The 18,718-nt window shown below is 42.3% G+C and overlaps 2 protein-coding genes across 2 annotated transcripts in view; both read left to right on the top strand.

Moving 5' to 3' along the window:
- The first annotated feature begins 12 nt into the window (after positions 1 to 12).
- Positions 13 to 3,699, top strand: LOC118412026 (trypsin-like). Its single transcript, XM_035814614.1, has 6 exons — positions 13 to 169; positions 708 to 951; positions 1,520 to 1,687; positions 2,387 to 2,502; positions 2,937 to 3,091; positions 3,441 to 3,699. The coding sequence occupies exons 1-6, from the start codon at positions 118 to 120 to the stop codon at positions 3,609 to 3,611; spliced, it is 906 nt and encodes a 301-aa protein (XP_035670507.1). The 5' UTR covers positions 13 to 117; the 3' UTR covers positions 3,612 to 3,699.
- Positions 3,700 to 8,564: 4,865 nt separating this feature from the next.
- The window catches only part of LOC118412187 (gamma-aminobutyric acid receptor subunit beta-1-like), a 22,262-nt gene continuing 12,108 nt past the window's right edge, over positions 8,565 to 18,718 (top strand). Inside the window, exons 1-4 of the mRNA XM_035814906.1 lie at positions 8,565 to 8,877; positions 9,247 to 9,568; positions 11,904 to 11,998; positions 12,109 to 12,176. Of these exons, the coding sequence (XP_035670799.1) occupies positions 9,501 to 9,568; positions 11,904 to 11,998; positions 12,109 to 12,176 (231 nt within the window). The 5' untranslated portion in view covers positions 8,565 to 8,877; positions 9,247 to 9,500. The remainder of the gene's footprint in view (positions 8,878 to 9,246; positions 9,569 to 11,903; positions 11,999 to 12,108; positions 12,177 to 18,718) is intronic.

The raw sequence follows: 18,718 nt of genomic DNA on the forward strand, positions 1-18,718 counted from the left end.
AACAGCCCGGAAGAACCAATATTTGAGAAGACAAATAAAATTTTGTCCGCCGAGTGTTCTACTCCCTGTTCAAGAATCTTGTCAGTTTTGCCACAAGGACTCGAGGGAACAGGCAAGATGATGTTTTGGCTGGCTTTTATGCTATTGCTGTCCGCAGCACAACGTGGAGGTATGTTCATGTATAAGATACACATACGGCAATCAGCCTAAGATACTATTACAATTGTCAAGTTGCAAGCAAATGTTAGTTTAAGCTATTAACAATAAAGTTACTAAAATGGAGGGCTACCTTGTCTGTATCTCGCTTCCATATGGTTCATTTCAATAGTTTTGTACTGTGACGTCGGTCTATATTGCATTGATGATATACAAAAAGCAGATTTAGGAGAGTTCATATGTACATGATTTTAGCGCTTTGACTTTTTGATTTTTTTAACTCTAGCCTCATTTTTTTATTGTCATATATTTTTGCTCTCCCACCTTAACCGACGACGTAAGAACAAGCTAAGTTTATTGAAATCCACAATTTTTTAATGTGTAGTTTCGTCTTCCCCTGCCTCCAACGAAGAGGTCAAACCCAGCAAAAATAGAATAACATGTTAATATCACTGTACTCATTATCATAATTCCATCCTACATGTACTTGACATAAATCTTGTAATATCCTATTTTTGAAGAATTCAACAATAGCCTTTCTCTCTGCACAGATGCTCAGTGGGACTGGCTCACTGGGATTTTTGGCGGCGGTACTACCGGTAGCAGCACCGGCCAAAACGACCCCAACTGTGGGGTGGCGGCTGGCTCGCGTATCATCGGCGGGCAGTACGCCTCGCAGGGCATGTTCCCCTGGCAGGTCAGCCTGCAGAACCTCGCCCAGGGAGGGTCACACGGCTGTGGGGGGTCCCTGTTCAACAACGAGTGGGTCATTACGGCAGGCCACTGCGTGGATGGGTAGGTACTTTCTATAATAGTAAGATGAATTCTAATTGGATGGTGTATGGTATATTTACACAGTCTTACTTATATGACTGATAAAAGATAAGAAGGAATTTTTTAGATGATTGTAAGAACACTGTAAGCTATTTACATGGCTAACACTTGTACCATATGTCGCTATCAGACAAGTAAATGCATGCGATTTCATCCTCATTAAAGTTAGACAACCTTTACATCTAAGAAGAGCTGAACTTTGTACATACGATATATGTCCAAATTTCTGTAGTAGACCTGTCGCACAGCTGTCGTCAACATATGGCATGGCTGGCGTAAATCTATCGTACAGTCGTCGTAAACTTATCGTACGCCTGTCCTAAACTTATCGTACGTCTGTCGTCAACCTATTGTACGGCTGTCGTAAATCCCTCGTACGGTTCTCGTAAACGTATCCTTCGATTGTTGTAAACCTTCGTGTGGTTGTCGTAAACCTATCGCACGGTTCTCGTTAACTTATCCTTCGATTGTTGTAAACCTTCGTACGGTTGTCGTAAACCTATCATACGACGAATATGAATACCTCCAGAATGACCAACCCTGCCATGTGGCGAGTCCGTATGGGCCTGGCATCCCTGCAGTACTATGAGAACGGCGAGCAGGAGTTCACAGTCACAAAGGTCATCATGCACCCCAGCTACACCGCCAGCGCCATGGGCTTCCCGCGCAACGACGTCGCACTGATGAAGCTCAACAGGTAAGGCTGAACGTGCAGAGACGAAAATAGGATTTTTGGGACCCTTAATCTTATAATCAGAATATGATGTGACATTTAGTCGATTTAAAAGACAAGGAAACAAACCAAACGGAAATAAATTCTTTTCTATCTATGAAATTTATTGAGCAACTGTCAAATCTTTGGTTGCTCAGCAATCTTAGTGCGACCGCAGCCTCTAAGGGAAAGGGAGTGTAAGTCACATTTTACAAACCGATGCCCAGCAGGGCAGTCAACGACTGTTTATACTTTCCGTGAGAAACATAGCCTAACGATTTTTTCGCGATTAGATGAACATATTTTAACATATATTAAACGATTTTTGCAAAACTAAATCACAGCATACTCGTACCTACACACACGGTTTTGGCATATTGTTTTTATCCACTACGAGAATAACCTCACGGTGACACATATTTGTGCACTGTATGTTGATTAAGTAGATTGTGATTGTAATTTGCGAGTTATATGTCAAACTTGAAGACCCCTGAGATATGAGCAAAACGTGTCTGGAAGTACAATCAAGAACTGTATAAAGAGAGCTGTATTTACCTTGGAAATATCACCGATAGTGCATCTCACTGCACAAGCACAAGCACAAGTACAAGTACAAGCACAAGCACAAGCACAAGTACAAGCACAAGCGCAATTCAAACCGCGAACCACCTTATTCCCACCCAGGCCTGCTACTGTGAGCAACTATGTCAACAACATCTGCCTGCCTGATCGTGACGCAAGCGTCGGGACCAACTGCGTCGTGAGCGGATGGGGCGTGTACGACATCCAGTCCCAGTATTGTAAGTCTGAATTAATACATATACCATTACAGTTAACATGTATTGGGAAAGTTAATGTCGTGGAAACAAAGATCAAACTATTTTCCAACACAACGGCTAGACTCACATAAGTTTCGACCAGTCCTTTGGTTTTCTTGAGGATGATTAAAAAATATGGTTCGCGAAGAGCATGTCACTGTCTGGATCCATGGTGATTAGTAGTTTGTAGCATCCCCCGTCCTGGCAGAATGAAGGTGCACTACACTGTTGTGATGGAATCGGGAAGGTTCAAAAAGTATACAGCAATACAAAGGAAGGAGGATAATATATATTGCTATCAAAGTAGGTATGCTAATTCGAAAATTTATCGAGGTTGCTTTTTGCATATTATATGACCACTGTTAATTTTCAAGGTGTAGAATTATGCCCTAAACCTTGTGCCTGGTAAATATTAGTTGGACAAGCTCCTCTTTCTGCGACCCTGAAGTGGACGTACGCCCCCATACTGGACCCTGGGTACTGCAGCCAGAACTACATCTGGGGTAGTGAAATGGTCAGCAGCATCATGGTGTGTGCCGGGTATGACCATGGACAGGATGACGCTTGTAACGTAAGTCTGTTGTCTGTTGAAATTATTTTTACCAGTTGGTGTTTTGTTGCTCTGTCTGCGCGCGCTCGTGTGTGTGCAGTAATGTCCTACAGGGTGCCGTTCAACCAGAATGCACCGAGGCAATGATGTAATATGTAACAAGGAGAATCTGAATAAGTCGGTGGTTTGGCTATTGTCCAATGTTGTAGACAAGCAGGGTGACTCATGGTTAGGGCTACCCTTTTAGAGTTTGTTGCTGGCACTAGAACTTTGTACCTTCAGATGACCTATCAACCTGATATAGCTACTGTCGGAAGTATCATAGTGTTTTTCCATTAGTGAATATTTTGTCCCTATATGTGTTATTCAGGGAGACTCTGGTGGTCCATTCATCTGTCCGTCCCCTGACGGCAGCCGCTGGGAACTGAATGGAATCGTCAGCTGGGGAGAACAGCCGTGCGGTGCGCAGTACAAGCCCTCCGCCTACACCCGAGTCACCGCCTTCAAGAGCTGGATCCAGCAGACCATCCAATCCAACTAGAGCCGGCTCTTGCTTGTGCTCCGAAGGTCCCAGAAAATACCGAGATCTGTCGGCACTCGGCAAAATAAAGTGATGTGACTCTAAACAACGTTTTGTGGAAAGATGAATCTTTTTACGACGTGTATTTTGTGTACTTTAACATTTTGCATCATAGTCCAGAAATGAATTCAAGGGTTGCAAAAAATCAAATAAGGTCGCTGCGAGGTTGCAGCACGATCTTCGTCTAGCAAAATGGTGCCTTATGTGATCACAAAACCATCTATGTGTCTGCCTCACTCAAGACTACTTACGATCTATAAGTCTGCATGCCTTCTTCAACAGCCTAAGCCTTATCATATCTACCGATTGTTAACTGAGTCCTTGTAGTACAAAAGCTTACACAATCATCATACCTATGTATGATTACCATTTGGATATTTGTAATGTCCTGCTGTATGGATTGCTTTATAAATTGCCAGCTCGTATGTTAAGATCCCAGTCCACAAAAAGTCATTTCAAGCGCTCTGTACATGTCAAATCACTCGTTCCCAGGGCGGTCACGGCTGGCGAGGTCGCCTTGGAGGCGTTACTCACACTTTGAGTAGCCGAGTATCCAAGTACTGAAAAGTCATCCGGCAACTTATTTTAGCCACTGGTCTCATATTGATGCCGTAGGTGTCTATTATATTGTCCATCGTTATTGGAAGAATTGTCTTATATTTCGGTGTGCCAATTTTCTACGAGGCTCCCTGACTGCCCGGTGCAGCGTTCAAGGCTTATGCAATACCCACTAGCCAATAGGTAACCATCTGCCATCATTCCCATAACGTCAGTTGAAATGACCTCTACGACGCTCCGGACAACTTGCCACACAAGAGCCCGGAAACACAATATTTGATAGGACAGATAAACGTTCCTATATCCCTTAAAAGTCTACTCTGTGTTCAAGAATACGGTCAGTTTTGCCGGCCACAAGAACTTAGAGTTAGAGAAGCAAGCAACATGTTCTGGCTGGTTTTTATACTGCTTTCTGCTGCTCAACATAGAGGTAAGATGTATTTCATCTGTAACGTATGATATTAAAATGTTCGTTCAACAGATATAGTGATTTTATCTAACGCAACTGTCAATATTGTCTTTTTAGATGAGGCGGACCGCTATACTGACGCCACTCAGTTCAACATCGAGACCTTTACGTAAGACGTATTTGGCCTTTCCAAATCCCGTGAATATGTGTTTTTATTATGATTCAGTTTACCTTAATCATACGTATCATTAATGTATTTATTTAAGTTCTTTTTTAATCTAAGTGTATGGCTGTCTCCTCTATTATTTTTTCCATTTATTTTTATTTTGCCTTCGCAGCAGGTAACGTGTCTGTGATGGATGTCATTGCTCTAAGAAAGGTACTAGTCGGAGATTATAGGATTTGCTTCTATATTGTTCTAAATATCTACGTGGCACCCTGAAGCTTGGCAGTGGTGCGTTGGACATTACTCAAATGTTGTTATTGGCAGAAATAGTTTATGTTTATTGTAAATTCTTGCCCGTTAACATGAGAGATTCAAACAGACTGCGTGTAGAAGGGTCTACTCCAGTCTAAAAGCTAACTCTAGATTCTGGCCATGGGTTATTGAGTTCGACGTCTTTTTCGGAGACAGTGGAAGACGAAAGATCACACCTTTTCTATTATGTGAAGGTTTTGTGATGTTAGAAGGAGAATTGTTTTCTTGCTGTCAGTGAATGTGAAGAATCTAATTAGTGGCCTCTTCAAACAGCTCTTGTCTTTCGTGATCGTAGAACGAACAGTTGAGCATAATATGTGTTTCGACTTCCACCATGTTTCCTGTAATGTTTGCAAGATATTGGCATATTTACTATTTGTAAACGCAGCTGCTGCTACACATTTCTACGTTCACAGGTACATGTAGTATGCATACCGAATTAGCCTACCTACAATGAAAATATTACCTTCATAATATTTCATGACCATATACGACGTGATGCATATGTATCTTTAAAGTTTTGCCAAGTAAACAGTATGCTTTTTGGCATATCTTATTACCTGGACGTCTAACCGTCATTGACGTCTCATGTCTATGGTATGTGTCCAACGACGTACGTCACAGTCCAATGACGTTATGGCAGCGAATCTGTACAATATGGCAACTGTTACTATAAAGAGATCACGGATTTATCTTCCACTAAACTGACCGAAAATGTAGAGGGGTAAGTCCCTATAGTTAATTTCAGTGTTGGATGTAAAGTTTTAGCAATTTTTCTATAATTTATTCTACCAACACAGATAAACTTTCATGCTAAGACATTGCATTGTGTTTGAATTGTAGTGGTTTCTTTCATTTACCAGTCAGCACACGAATAACGCACACATCACGAATTCTCGGCATGTTCTGTCACAAAGGAAAATTCGTTAAGGCACAAACCACTGGAGCAGCAAGGACAATCCAATTCGTCAGGTTCTAAAGAGAGCTCAATCGATACCCTAACCCTATTAGTGGCTATTTTCATCTTCTGAAATGCTCAAAACTCGTGGAAATACCCCTAATCTGAGTTAAACAATCATTTACAGTGACAACAATTTCCAACGCCGTCTTCATTCTCATCAGTTTGGTATTTCATAAGTCATTTATTAAGATGATCTTTACTGTTTGCTTTAAGATATTAGAATGGGAATGACTTTAATTACCTTCAACTCAGATACTACAGGGGGTTTATTGTTTACCCACGTATGCTGTGCTTGATGCTGAACTAAGGTTTCCTCCGTCAATCTTTAAGGACCAGGACCAGGAAACCTAGGTCACATCTCTTGCATATCGAACCCTTTTCATCTAGACACATTTCGCAGTCCTAAGTAAGCGCACTAAGTAAAGGAATGGTAATCTGTAGTAACCCAGTGCCCCAATTACCTTGTTGAAAGACTCTCCCGTAGGCAAGAATCAACGATTCTTTGAACTGTGACCGAGGTGTCAGAAAAAGGGGCCGGTGAGGCTGCATATATGCATCACACACCCTCTGATATCTGGATGAAGGGGATGAATTGTATGTTTTAGCGACTCCTAGAGTAACACTTCATGACTGAAGCCGTTAAGAAGGGGTTTGCGACGACATCGACATTCATCTTGTAGGTAGGAGCCTTTGAGAATAGGCGACATATATCGATCGGGATAGAGGGATATACAGCCAGAACCCAACTTTTCGTCCAGGCATAAATATGGATGTTATGGAAAACACCAAGGTTCATGTCCCCCATCTCGCCCAACTATGCCCAATTTGTAGATTTCCAAATTACATAGGACGTCACCTGAATAAGTGCTGTTAAGGTTATTGCAAATATGTAATTCAGGACGTAGACATCTCCAGCTGCGTAGAGCATCCCCAATCAAAACTACAACTTCAGAAAGAACGAAAGAACGTGTTTGTGTGTGTGTGTGTGTGGGTGGGTGGGTGCATTGATGTATCTCTTTCTACATCTGAGTACGTGTGTGTGTGTGTGTGTGTGTGTGTGTTGTGTGTGTGTGTGTGTGTTGTGTGTGTGTGTTGTGTGTGTGTGTGTGTGTGTACGTGGGGTACTATGACCTTATCCCAACCATATATTTCATGTCTTCACTTTTATTCCGTCTTTAGACAGCCGCGAAATCCAATGCTCTTACTGGCTTTGCATATCAACGCCCCCATCACATTAACCACCTCAGCTCTATATCATAAAGACACCATTGTCGCTTTCTTTGACTCTCTTATATATCTCCCCTTTGTCACACACCAGAATCATTGGTACCAATGTCAGGCAATTTCGAGTTTGAACAATATCAAACACACTGAATGTTAATCCTGAAATCACCTACTGTAAATGCATTTAAGTAAGCGGGATTCAATTTCGCGGTAACAGGAAAAAGGAATTTTCGCGGTGGTTTTAGTTTCGCGGTAGTCTATGCACTGTAGTCTCTTACTGCCATGGAAAAATGTTTGCGGTGGTTTTAAGTTCGCGATGAAGCGACCACCGCGAAAACCGCGAACATTAATCCACCGCGAAAGTTTCTGCGTTTACAGTATCTAAATTGCGCGATTGATTGGTTCCTTTCCACCCTAACTTGGCAAAAACATTCATGGTAGATTTAGCGCTATCTGGGGAAAATGATAATTGAATCTTCTTGAGGCTGACATTGTGGTGGCACGAACGGGCTTACGGCTCAAGGATGCTTAAGCGGGACAAATGAGACCGCTTGCACCCACAGCTGCGACCCTGCGCCGGCCATACACACGCACCAATTGATTCCGAACATGGCGCTTTAGGAGGAAGGTGTCCGTCAGTACTGTCCATTGGGTTTTACCCAAATGTCCCTGCCAAACTGGGCCGATTCGTCAGCAGATTTTCAGTTAACACCCCAAAATTATCACACGAATGAAGAACAATGTCGCACTCTACTTCATGGTAAAACAGATCGCTTGTGCTGCGTACAAAACACCTAGAAAACCAGTCAGAAGTTACGCGGCTGGTGCTGTTTATGTTAGATAGAATTTTGGACGTTATTTACAAGACTAAGGTGTGCTCGGCATGCATGGTGGGGTAAAGGGCAAATCATAATTGATGTTATCCTATGGGTGCCAAAGCACGATCAAGCCAGGGTAGGGAGGCCCTGCACAACTGGCTTACAGCATATTTGGGAGCATTCGTGTTGAGAGCTTCCTAGAGCTATGGAGGGTCGGGAGAGATGGAGGGAAAGAGGACCGTCCGAGCATCTAGCTCGCCTAGAGATGATGATGATGATGAGTCAGCCCTAGCCTTGTGCATTGACAGACGGATAATTCATTCACATGAGCTAAGAATCACCTCTTAACAGGCAAAGTAGCTGCATGTTGTATTATTACACTGGTAGCTGAAAGATGGTTGCTGTAAACACGGTGCATTATACAGTCTTAAGCTTTATGGGCAATGGATGTTTTTAACCAGAGACAGTCGGGTAAGGTAAAGGTAGTTGCTTAACGCAAGCAAGGTTTCCATTGCGATTTAGACTGGTTCTCTTAGGCCTATGGGTCTATCGAGTGATTCCAAATTATTCCAAATTAGCCGCTTCCAGCTTTCCCCCTCTTTTTCCACTTGGTTGCAGGCTGCCGCAGAGGCTCGTCAAGGGTGCCTGGGGGACCAATGAATAAAAAGAAGGCGACAGTCAATTATAAGGCAATGATTAGGTTCTCTGGCGCGGGTTCTCGGTTATACGCACAGGGGTAAACCATCGGGGATGCCGTGAGCTCGGATTTGGCGTGCTTGGTATGTTATGAATTCGTAATTCCCTTTACTGTCTCGTTACTGCATTTTAACAATATCTCAATCGTTTCTATGTGATTACAGTGTCACGGCAATCGCGATAACATCTCGTACATAGAAATTATTGTGAAATGTACATTCAATTTGACATATGTCTGACAGACCGTAAATTTTACCTGACAAATTGCTTTGACAGTTAAAACTGTGGTGTAATAATAGTATCCTTTGTTAACACACCATGCTCGTGGTCCTCCGTAAGTGTACTGTGATTAGATTTGATCAGGTGGGAAACCATGCAGAGGACGAAGTTCATTGGTTAGTGTAGGAAGATCCGTTCACTACTTTGAGCGCGCTTATTATCGGCAACCACAGCAGAGCCGCGGCATGCAGCATACGTCAGGGTGATAGATCTGTAGAGCCTCGATGCGCAGTAGGACCCAACGACCCATCCCGGGCCGCCCTGGAAATCCAGCCGTCACTCACACCCAGTGTGTAGAAACACCACACACTGTACCCAGTGTGCATTGTCAAGTGAGCCTGGGAGGGACCGTCACGCGCATTCGTATCTACAGACACAATTCGGTGGCGCTTCTCGGGTACCTACAACAACTGCCAAGACTGCCACCATGAGCAAGGCAACCAATGTCCTCGTCATAGCGGTCCTGCTTGCAAGAGGATATACCAGAAAGTTAAGGTGAGCTTCCTGTTAACGTTTAGCATTTTGAATATGCCTTTGATGAAAAACATTTTTTGCTCATTTTTTCATCGTTAACTTTGTGTCATGAAGCGAACACGTTTCTATCATGTGAGCAAATGTAGATAGCTGCATATTCTGGTAAGGCAATCTGTGCTAATGTCGATGCGTTACGTGCTTTATCGTGTTCCGCCCGGATGTTGGAGAGAGATAAGGCAAAATGAAGCTATTCAGCGTCAGGAAGAACACCGAGAACAACTTATTCCCGTAGAAGATTGCACTATTATTGTCAAAAGCAATTTTCATCGCCGTATTCAAAAGAAATACAGACGTATTCTGAGAGATAAACAGAAGAGACGGTACAGCTACTGCATGGAATTCTTATGTTTTGTTTGAACAGCGAAATCGTAGCATTGTGGCAACGTCACATATTACGCTACGGAAACATGAACGTGAAGCACAAACCAAATTCATTACGTGCTATAAAGTGAGGAAACTTTGTCAAAAGGGGCTCCATTATATTAAAGAAGGCAATATCTATTCATGGCAATAAACCAAACGTGACCTTAAATGTGTATCAAAGTACATTACGCGGCTCAAAGTAAATAATGGCTGAATGATTCAAACATAAAACATGTCACTCATCTTTGACGTAGATATGCACACACGCAGGCACACCTATAAACACACATACACACACACACAAACACACACACACACACTCAGGCAAACTCATGCACACTTATAAACACACACAGACACACGAACATTCATACACACACACACTTATAAACACACACATACATGTACATACACACACAAATACATACATACACATACACATACATACAAACACAAACGCACACAAACATCATCACACGCACACGAAGGCAAACGCACGATGACAAACAAACGAAGACAAACACACACACAAACGAACACGAACTCACACACACACAAGCGCGCGCACACATACATACAGACAGATACGCACACCCATACACAGATACGCACAAACACAAGCTTGCGCACACGCACATACACATACAGAAGTAACGAGGGCCGCCCTAAGATGCTCGCTTTTTTACGCGCTCGAACTCACGGCGCTCCATCACTAGTTGCCAAAGAGTGGTCAAGTTTTTATCAATGAATTTAGAGACCATACTTGAATAAGGAAGGCATCAATACTGTTCATGAACCCTTCACCCTCCTCGTTACAACTGGCAAACACCGAGGACGTTTACTTTATCGCGAATATAAGTTCCGATTTTGAGCTGCATTAAACAGTGCGCCCTAACTTGCCCCGCTTTTGGAATTTGCTCTCTTCGGAAGCTGGTGACCAATTTAGACAAACATAAATAAAAGGTCTAATTTTATGATAGATCAGCTTTCTTTTGACAGTAGAATTGTGATTGTGTGTGCTTCTTGTCTCCCGCAAGGAGGGCTAAATCCTTCACAATCCAGGTCGTGTTTTCATGGGAAATGGGCGAAATGCACTGAATGCGGCGGCCCGACTAACAAAATCATTACGAAAAACGACAACGCCAAAATCACAAGAAACTCTGTGTACGTATTGGGAAACATATTCGACATCACTCTGTGAAGTTTCATTTTTATAGACGGTACGAATCATTTTGAGTAACAAATCTTTTGGGCGTTCGCTCGTCTGCCACCTGCGGGGCCACACTCCCTGGGGAAAGCAACGGCGGCGATGCTTATGTTGTTTTTTCTATGGTCGGTCTTCTACTCAACAAACATTTGAAGACCAATATTTGTAGTGTTTTGTGAAGCTTTATTTCTTATGTGTATGACAGTTGTGTGTCTGTTTTTTACTGGTTGTTTATTTATGGACACGAGCCACCAATACCTAGTTACAGGTGACCACAGTGACATTATTGTAAACATTCTGTCTTAAAAAAAAGGGAAGTAAATATGTGTAAAAACATTTTTGAAAGAAAAAAGCTGTTTGTTTGGACTTGGTTTATTTACCTTTCTAATCATCATAGTCAGTGGCAACAAACACGGCGTACTTATGCATAATAAGATCAGCAAAAAATCCGGGCATCTTAGGGCAGGGCGCATCTAAGGGCGGCCCCCGTTACATACAAACAAAAAAGACGTGTTTACCCTGTTTATTGCTACCAAGGGCAGAGATAGATAGAGAGAAAGAGAGAGACAATGCAAGAGAGGGAGAGAGATACAGAGAGGGGAAAGGCACACACACACAATACATGATAAATTTTACATATAAAGTATAGACGTACAGACAAACTAACTAACTGCACATGTATAGGTTCGTTACATATAACTATTGGTTTGTCTGTACTATTTACAGGTATGCAGAAGAAAGTAATTTTACAGACTACGACGAAGCGCCCTACTATTTTATCTTCAAGAACTACGACAACCGACTCAGACCTAATTTCGCAGGTAACGTTTCCGTTGCATGAAGATTTGTGTGATTGAAAGAACAGAATATTTATCTTCTTTACATGTACATTTGAATGTATTGTTGAGAACGTGTATGTATACCCCTCTAGGTACCCCTGTGTCTGTCGGCATCGCCATAGACGTTTCCAGCATCGATAGTATTTCAGACCAAGATATGGTAGGTTCTATTTCCTGTAAATGTTACATAGTCAGTTAATGGGGTCATTTAGACTGCTATTAAATGCCACCAATTCACACAATGTGTTTCTGTCCATTGATTTTTCCCCACGGGAAGCGACACCCTGGTTTCCTGCCAAGGCCGAAAAATAATTACACTTCTAACGATTGGCTGACAAACGTTCTGTCATTTCTGACATTTTATAACGCATATGGATTTCCACCTGATACTTTTCTTTCTGAAAACGCCATGCAATGCTGGTCCGTGATCAGGTCACATTCCTGTAATCTCTGACCCAGCGCGAGACCGACCTCTATCATGGACAACATCCGGTGTTCACTCCGTGTATGACAGAAGTTCAATATTTTATATTAAAAGAACACGGAAGAAAATAAGTGCTTTTTGTTAAAGACGAGCCTAAATTCTGTTTCTACTAAAAGTCAATAGAAGCCTCAGGAGAACAACATTTAAACTTTACTTACACATTGGTTAGGTTATAAACCCGCAGGAATACCTTTGTTTGGTGTTGGTTCGTTGAATAAAATGCACTGCACTTTTTTACGTACACGGTAACAAATGAATCTAGCCCTCAGTCACAGGCAGCTGCCTTTGTTAATTTTACCATATCTTCGTAGCCCACGGAGCTTTAAGTCCACTTCATTAAATGTGGCGCAGGCCGTACAGTTTCATATAACTCTTTTTTTGTAGCCTTCATAGCAGGCACCTTGGCAGGTCTTTTGTTCTCGCTTATTATGTGCCATTTGATTTTCTGTTGGTAGATTGCATAGACAGATTTCATATACTGTCAGAAACCTTGTACAATCAGAACTGATGTACAGTCAGAAAACAAGACATGATAAGCTGAATAAAATCTCAGATGGAAAACATATTGTTGTTAAGACTAGTCCTATATATATATATAACGTTATAGTCCATTTTGCTAGATAATATCAAAGTGTCTGCTGCATAACGTATACTCGAGGGGTGAGGCTATTAATGCTTTAGTTGATTGCGGTAAGATTGTCACGAAGCTTTAATCGTACTACGTTTTATTGGCTTCATTGCAAAATATATCAATCACTGTTATTGTTCAATCCTGTAGTCACGTGGTATGTCATGTCGTGAGGCCTGCCAATTCTGACACAGGTTTGGTGTTGGCGCCGCTGAATGCACAGTTAAACATCAGTCTAAGGTAGATACAATATTCTTTATCGCAGTCAACGCAAAATATAGTTGTAATAAAAGGAGATTAAAATATTTCACTAAAGGATCATCTTACACGTATATGCATAAAAACATATCTGCGATGATAGATGTCACTGATAAGATACGAGAAGGAATCTATATCGCGACTTCTAAAGTAATCATCCCGGTAAAACCACTGGATAGCAGAATCCCAAAATTGATTTGTGAAGTCAATATGCATCAAATACTATAATCCGACTGCTATGTCGTATTACGTCTTTCTATCTTTCCGGCCCGCTTTTTTTGTTCCTTGGCAAGGTAACCATTTAGTCCAGATGGAAAGAATAGAACGAAATCAAATATTTTCTACAATAATCTGTGACATTTTCTATCTTTTCTGTAAAGTTCCATAAAGTTCACCCCTGAACTCCCGTGCTGTTACGACATGTCTGGGAAGAAGGAATTTAGTATTTTTGAGAACTGATCTTCTGACATTTATCTACTCTGCGCTCGCCTATTTCCGGTACTTAAGATAATCTCCGAGTGGGAGAAACGATAGAAGACAATCTTATTGACGTGATACGTGCTCTGTAGTTTTACCGCCCTTATTTGACGTGATACGTGCTCTGTAGTTTTACCGCCCTTCAACGCTTGGCTGGCCTGGCTATTGTTGTCAAATGTATGTTATTTTTGTACTAAAAGTTGGATTTTGTTGAGGAACCAAAAAGCCAGTTTCAATATTTATTTATTTATCAATAACCTTATCATTTTTTGCCCTTCAGCATGTCGTTCAAAACCAACGAAAAAAGTACACACGAGGAATGTTTCCCTCCTAGTTTTGTAATTGCAAAAGCTAGTTACACCTCTAGAATAGAACGAATGATTAGAATGAGGCTGATTTGCAATTAAACTTTATCTTTAAGCTTCGATGTTCGTCAAGTTTGAAATATGAATCTAAATCTAATTGGCTAGTTGTAAGTAAAAACATACTCCCCAAATGTAGCCCCCCTCCCGACGTCATGGTCACAAACCGTCGGGTATTGACCTCATCAGTTGGCAGGAGTAGTTTAGCCAGTTTGCTGGAATGCTACACGCAGTCGATACGCCATCGATTTTGTCTGCACCACAAGATAACCTCATTGTGCCAGAACTGAACTTAAGTTGAGACGAAGGCCCTTCTATCTTCAGTCAGCAGATAAAAGGTCCATGACACGGTTGATGAGCTAAGTGCATCCTCCGTTGAATTGAGTGCTAGAACTCTTCGTCTCACAACTCGTTTGTCAAGTTATCGGACGCTTCCAACTATTGAGATGGTCGCCAATCGACTGTTCTTGGTCTACATACATCACCGGCTTAGCTATCGTCCAGGACCTATCAAGCTTTAGACACGTTATACATGGGGTTGTGACTACATACCGACATCCAGGTACCAGGATCTGCCAGGACGTACAAGCAGAGTCCGGTAGCTATTACTAGAACACGTTGTATAATTGGAACGCTGTATAAACTTGTATAAATAATTCAAGACAGAGTCAGTAATCACTAACTCATATGGAAATTTGAAGAAGGAAATGAATAAAAGGAATGGAAAATATAGCACAGACTGAGTTACAACTGTGACATTAAAAACGAAAGAAAAAGTTGAAAATGGGGAATTCGAGAGTTAGTTCTGGTAGAGCGGTACTAAGCACTTCCCGTTGTAATTCATGGTGCTCGAGGCACTTTGCATAGTTCTGTAGATGTTTACAGCTTGTCATATGTGTGCTGGGATTTGGGGGTGACATGGAATCATCGCTGTGGTGCAGGTACAGGACGATGTGGTGTATGCATGCAGTCAGAATCCATTTGTAACGCGTCATTCGCATTTCCCTCTTCACTAAATCAATCCAACATGCCCTATTTTCTCTATAAGATAAGAACGAGTGGGATTTGACAGTGAGGGAATGGTATTTAAAGTAGACAGACTGGTTCTCTTATACAGTAGCTAAGATGCAGAAAGAAAACCGAGGAGCCTTGTTAAAGCCAGTGGGTAACCATACGCACTGTTGGAAAGAACGATATGAACGCACACCACATGTACATGACATATGTGCCTGTAACAACGCTGGGGGAATTCTAGTCGCCTTGTGTTTAATCATGTAAGCGTTACAGTGCAACAAACTCACCACCTTAACAGCCGTGGCAATGTATAAATGTGTGCCATCGGGCTAACCTTCTCTAGTCTATTGCAACAATTCTGTGCGCATCATAAGAGTATACGTTTATCTAATATATCAGTTATAACTAACTGACAGTAATAGTAGAAAAGTTATAATAGTCTATGGCACGGCGCCATGGTCTTCTCTATCCTGGGGATGAATAAGACTCCCCTGGATGTGGCTACGCTCCATCATCTATAGCATCGTCAGAAAGGTCAATCCATCTAGATCGTACTGTCACCCAGACTGCGTAATGCACCAACTCTTCTGCAAGAACTGATATCAAAGGTCACTAAAATGTCGACTGATCTCATACAAAATCACGAAAATTCCATCATAAAGGACATTTGAGTCCTTCTTCCAATGGATTTTGCTAAAGTGATTCGGTTAATAGAAAAGCAAAAAGCAAGACAATTGTGTGAGTGTGACAATACGACGTGCAGAAGAGTTGTGATTTGGTGGTCGAATCGACCTTCTAGAGTCTTGGCGTGCTTCCATGTGATGCAATCATCCTTAAGGGACGTTCTGGTCGTGATTTAGTGCAGATGCTACACCTCAGTCATACATGACAATCCCTTGATCATCGCCAGGTCAGGCCAAACCACCACAAAGTCCGCATATCTATCATCTCACCTTTGCTTAGAGGGGACGCTCAATTTGTAAGAGTAACGCTTTCTTACAAAGGACTGTGTCCCGATGGGGTTTACTGAAACGACTTGCAGATATTGCAACATTCGTCAATATCTCTCTCTGGTATTTCTTTTAATAGCCACACTGTTGATAGATATTGCACTGCACCCAATATAACTTGTAACCTTTCCAAGTATTTACTGGCAAACTCTAGAGAGTGTTGTAATTATTCTATTTGTATGCAGGAATGAGAAGATCTAAGGGAGCATAAGCCTTTCTGACATATTGTCTATTTGGTTTGTCTTCAGACTCCTGGGTGACATTCAGATTTGACAAGTTATTTTTCATGGGGACCAAGTCTTACAACCAAAATTACCAAGTCGTAAAAGTAAAACATTTATTATTTTACATTAACAGAATGAAAACACAATAAATTAAGGCGTTGATAAGTGGAGGAATATGGCAAATATGTTACCCGCCCGACCCCGAGGGCCGGGCGCTAAGCGGGCACTACAGACGACGTCAGGGCCAAAACTGTGGGAGACCAGACTTTAATGTCAAACCAGATATATCCACTTTACAGAACTGCTGCCCACGCATGCGTGTACACTGGGATAATCCATTACTTGAGCTAGTGGGGGGTTTCACCATGCTACACACTCCCCCTCTCACTAAAATGTCGTCCCGACATTGCCAATAACAGTAAAAACAGAACTACAATATGTATGTCACTTATTAACAATTGCCTTTGCCAATATCTAATGTCGATCATAAGGATAACTCTACTTGTACAAAGCATGTCAACCTAACAGTTCTTGCACAATTGTATAACTATGGAGCTGAGTTGCAGCTTATGTCCGTCTGACACCTGTATCCCCGTAAGTTTTCAGTGAACTTCATTCAAACTTCTCTAGATGACATCCATTTTCTGGAAGTGACTTCAAACATGGCAGTCTTGGGTTTGGTTCCGTGACATCCTCAAACTCGGTATCTTGGACTTCTTACCGGACATCCTCAACTCTGTTGTCTTGGGTTGGTCCCACTACACCCTCAAACTTTGTATTCTTGGATTTCTTACCGGCCATCCTCAACTCTGTTGTCTTGGGTTGGTTCCACTACACCCTCAAACTTTGTGTTCTTGGATTTACATCCGGCCATCCTCAACTTTGTTGTCTTGGGTTGGTTCCACTACACCCTCAAACTTTGTGTTCTTGGATTTACATCCGGCCATCCTCAACTTTTGTTTTCTTGGACTGTCCTTAACCCTCAAACTAAGCATTCCTGAATTCTAATGTCTACCTGAATTCCTCAACCATATTTTATTGTAGCGCTGGATTCAGAGTCCAAAGTGCTAACCTTTCTGGGCCTCCATGCCCATTGCTTGGATCATAGCTCTGGTACCAGACTTCTTCAGCATAGACAATAACTAGACAACTCTGTATGAATGCTAATTGTTAATCTACATACTAAACATACCCTATGAATTCAATCTATAACTTAACAAAATGTTAAACATGCGAAAGTCCTGCTTGCTCATGCCTGATGTCGGCTACTTAACGGTCCCGACCGCATCAGTTCTTCCTCTGTTTTTGCCACAGTCTCGTGTGCTTGCCAGCCTGTGCTTGTCATCTTCTTTCCATTGTGGGGACACAATTTGATTGACGTTCTTGATCTCCCCAGTGCCCTCCTGGTCTCCTCCATCACTTGAGTGGTGGATCTTGTTTACTAGGGTTACCTCAGTGGGTTGACCTCTGGCAATGCTGGTGAGTGACGCAACTCTTCTGCCGGGCTGATCGGTAACTTGACACCAACCACATGTGCCGTTTTCCTGGTTTTCCCGCTGAAGCTGGTACAGCCTACAGGCCACACTGACGAGTGAAAGTCTGCTACTTTCCCCTCTCTGTATGTCTTCTCACAACGATGCTATACTGAGTTGGCACGGGTTACTTCCAATTTCTTCTTGTAGGTACGGTAGCCCTCCCCCTTACTTCCGTCGTCTTATGGGCGCCGCCATCTTTGTTGTGAAACCGGAGAACTAACCTCTGACCTCTCGTCCCACGTCCCGTCGCGTCACGTGACCGTTTCGGCGGGAACTTCCGTCAGACGACCTTTCTCTCTTGCCGCTTCTCTCAAACTTCACGGGCTGTTACCGCGCCATCCGCTCCGTTTTTCCTGGAACTTTTGATCTCGGTAGAACCTCCAAATTGTTACCCGCCCGACCCCGAGGGCCGGGCGCTAAGCGGGCACTACAGACGACGTCAGGGCCAAAACTGTGGGAGACCAGACTTTAATGTCAAACCAGATATATCCACTTTACAGAACTGCTGCCCACGCATGCGTGTACACTGGGATAATCCATTACTTGAGCTAGTGGGGGGTTCACCATGCTACACATACAAACAAATCTCTTGAAACTTGGGGTATAACCGTGCTATCAAAAACGCAATATCACTATCTCATTTCTGTATTATACAAATTAAAACAAATACGTACAGCCTCCGTCTTTGCAAATGATCTAGTAGTACTTGA

Source organism: Branchiostoma floridae, chromosome 3 (assembly GCF_000003815.2).
Source record: "Branchiostoma floridae strain S238N-H82 chromosome 3, Bfl_VNyyK, whole genome shotgun sequence".
NCBI lineage: Eukaryota > Metazoa > Chordata > Leptocardii > Amphioxiformes > Branchiostomatidae > Branchiostoma > Branchiostoma floridae.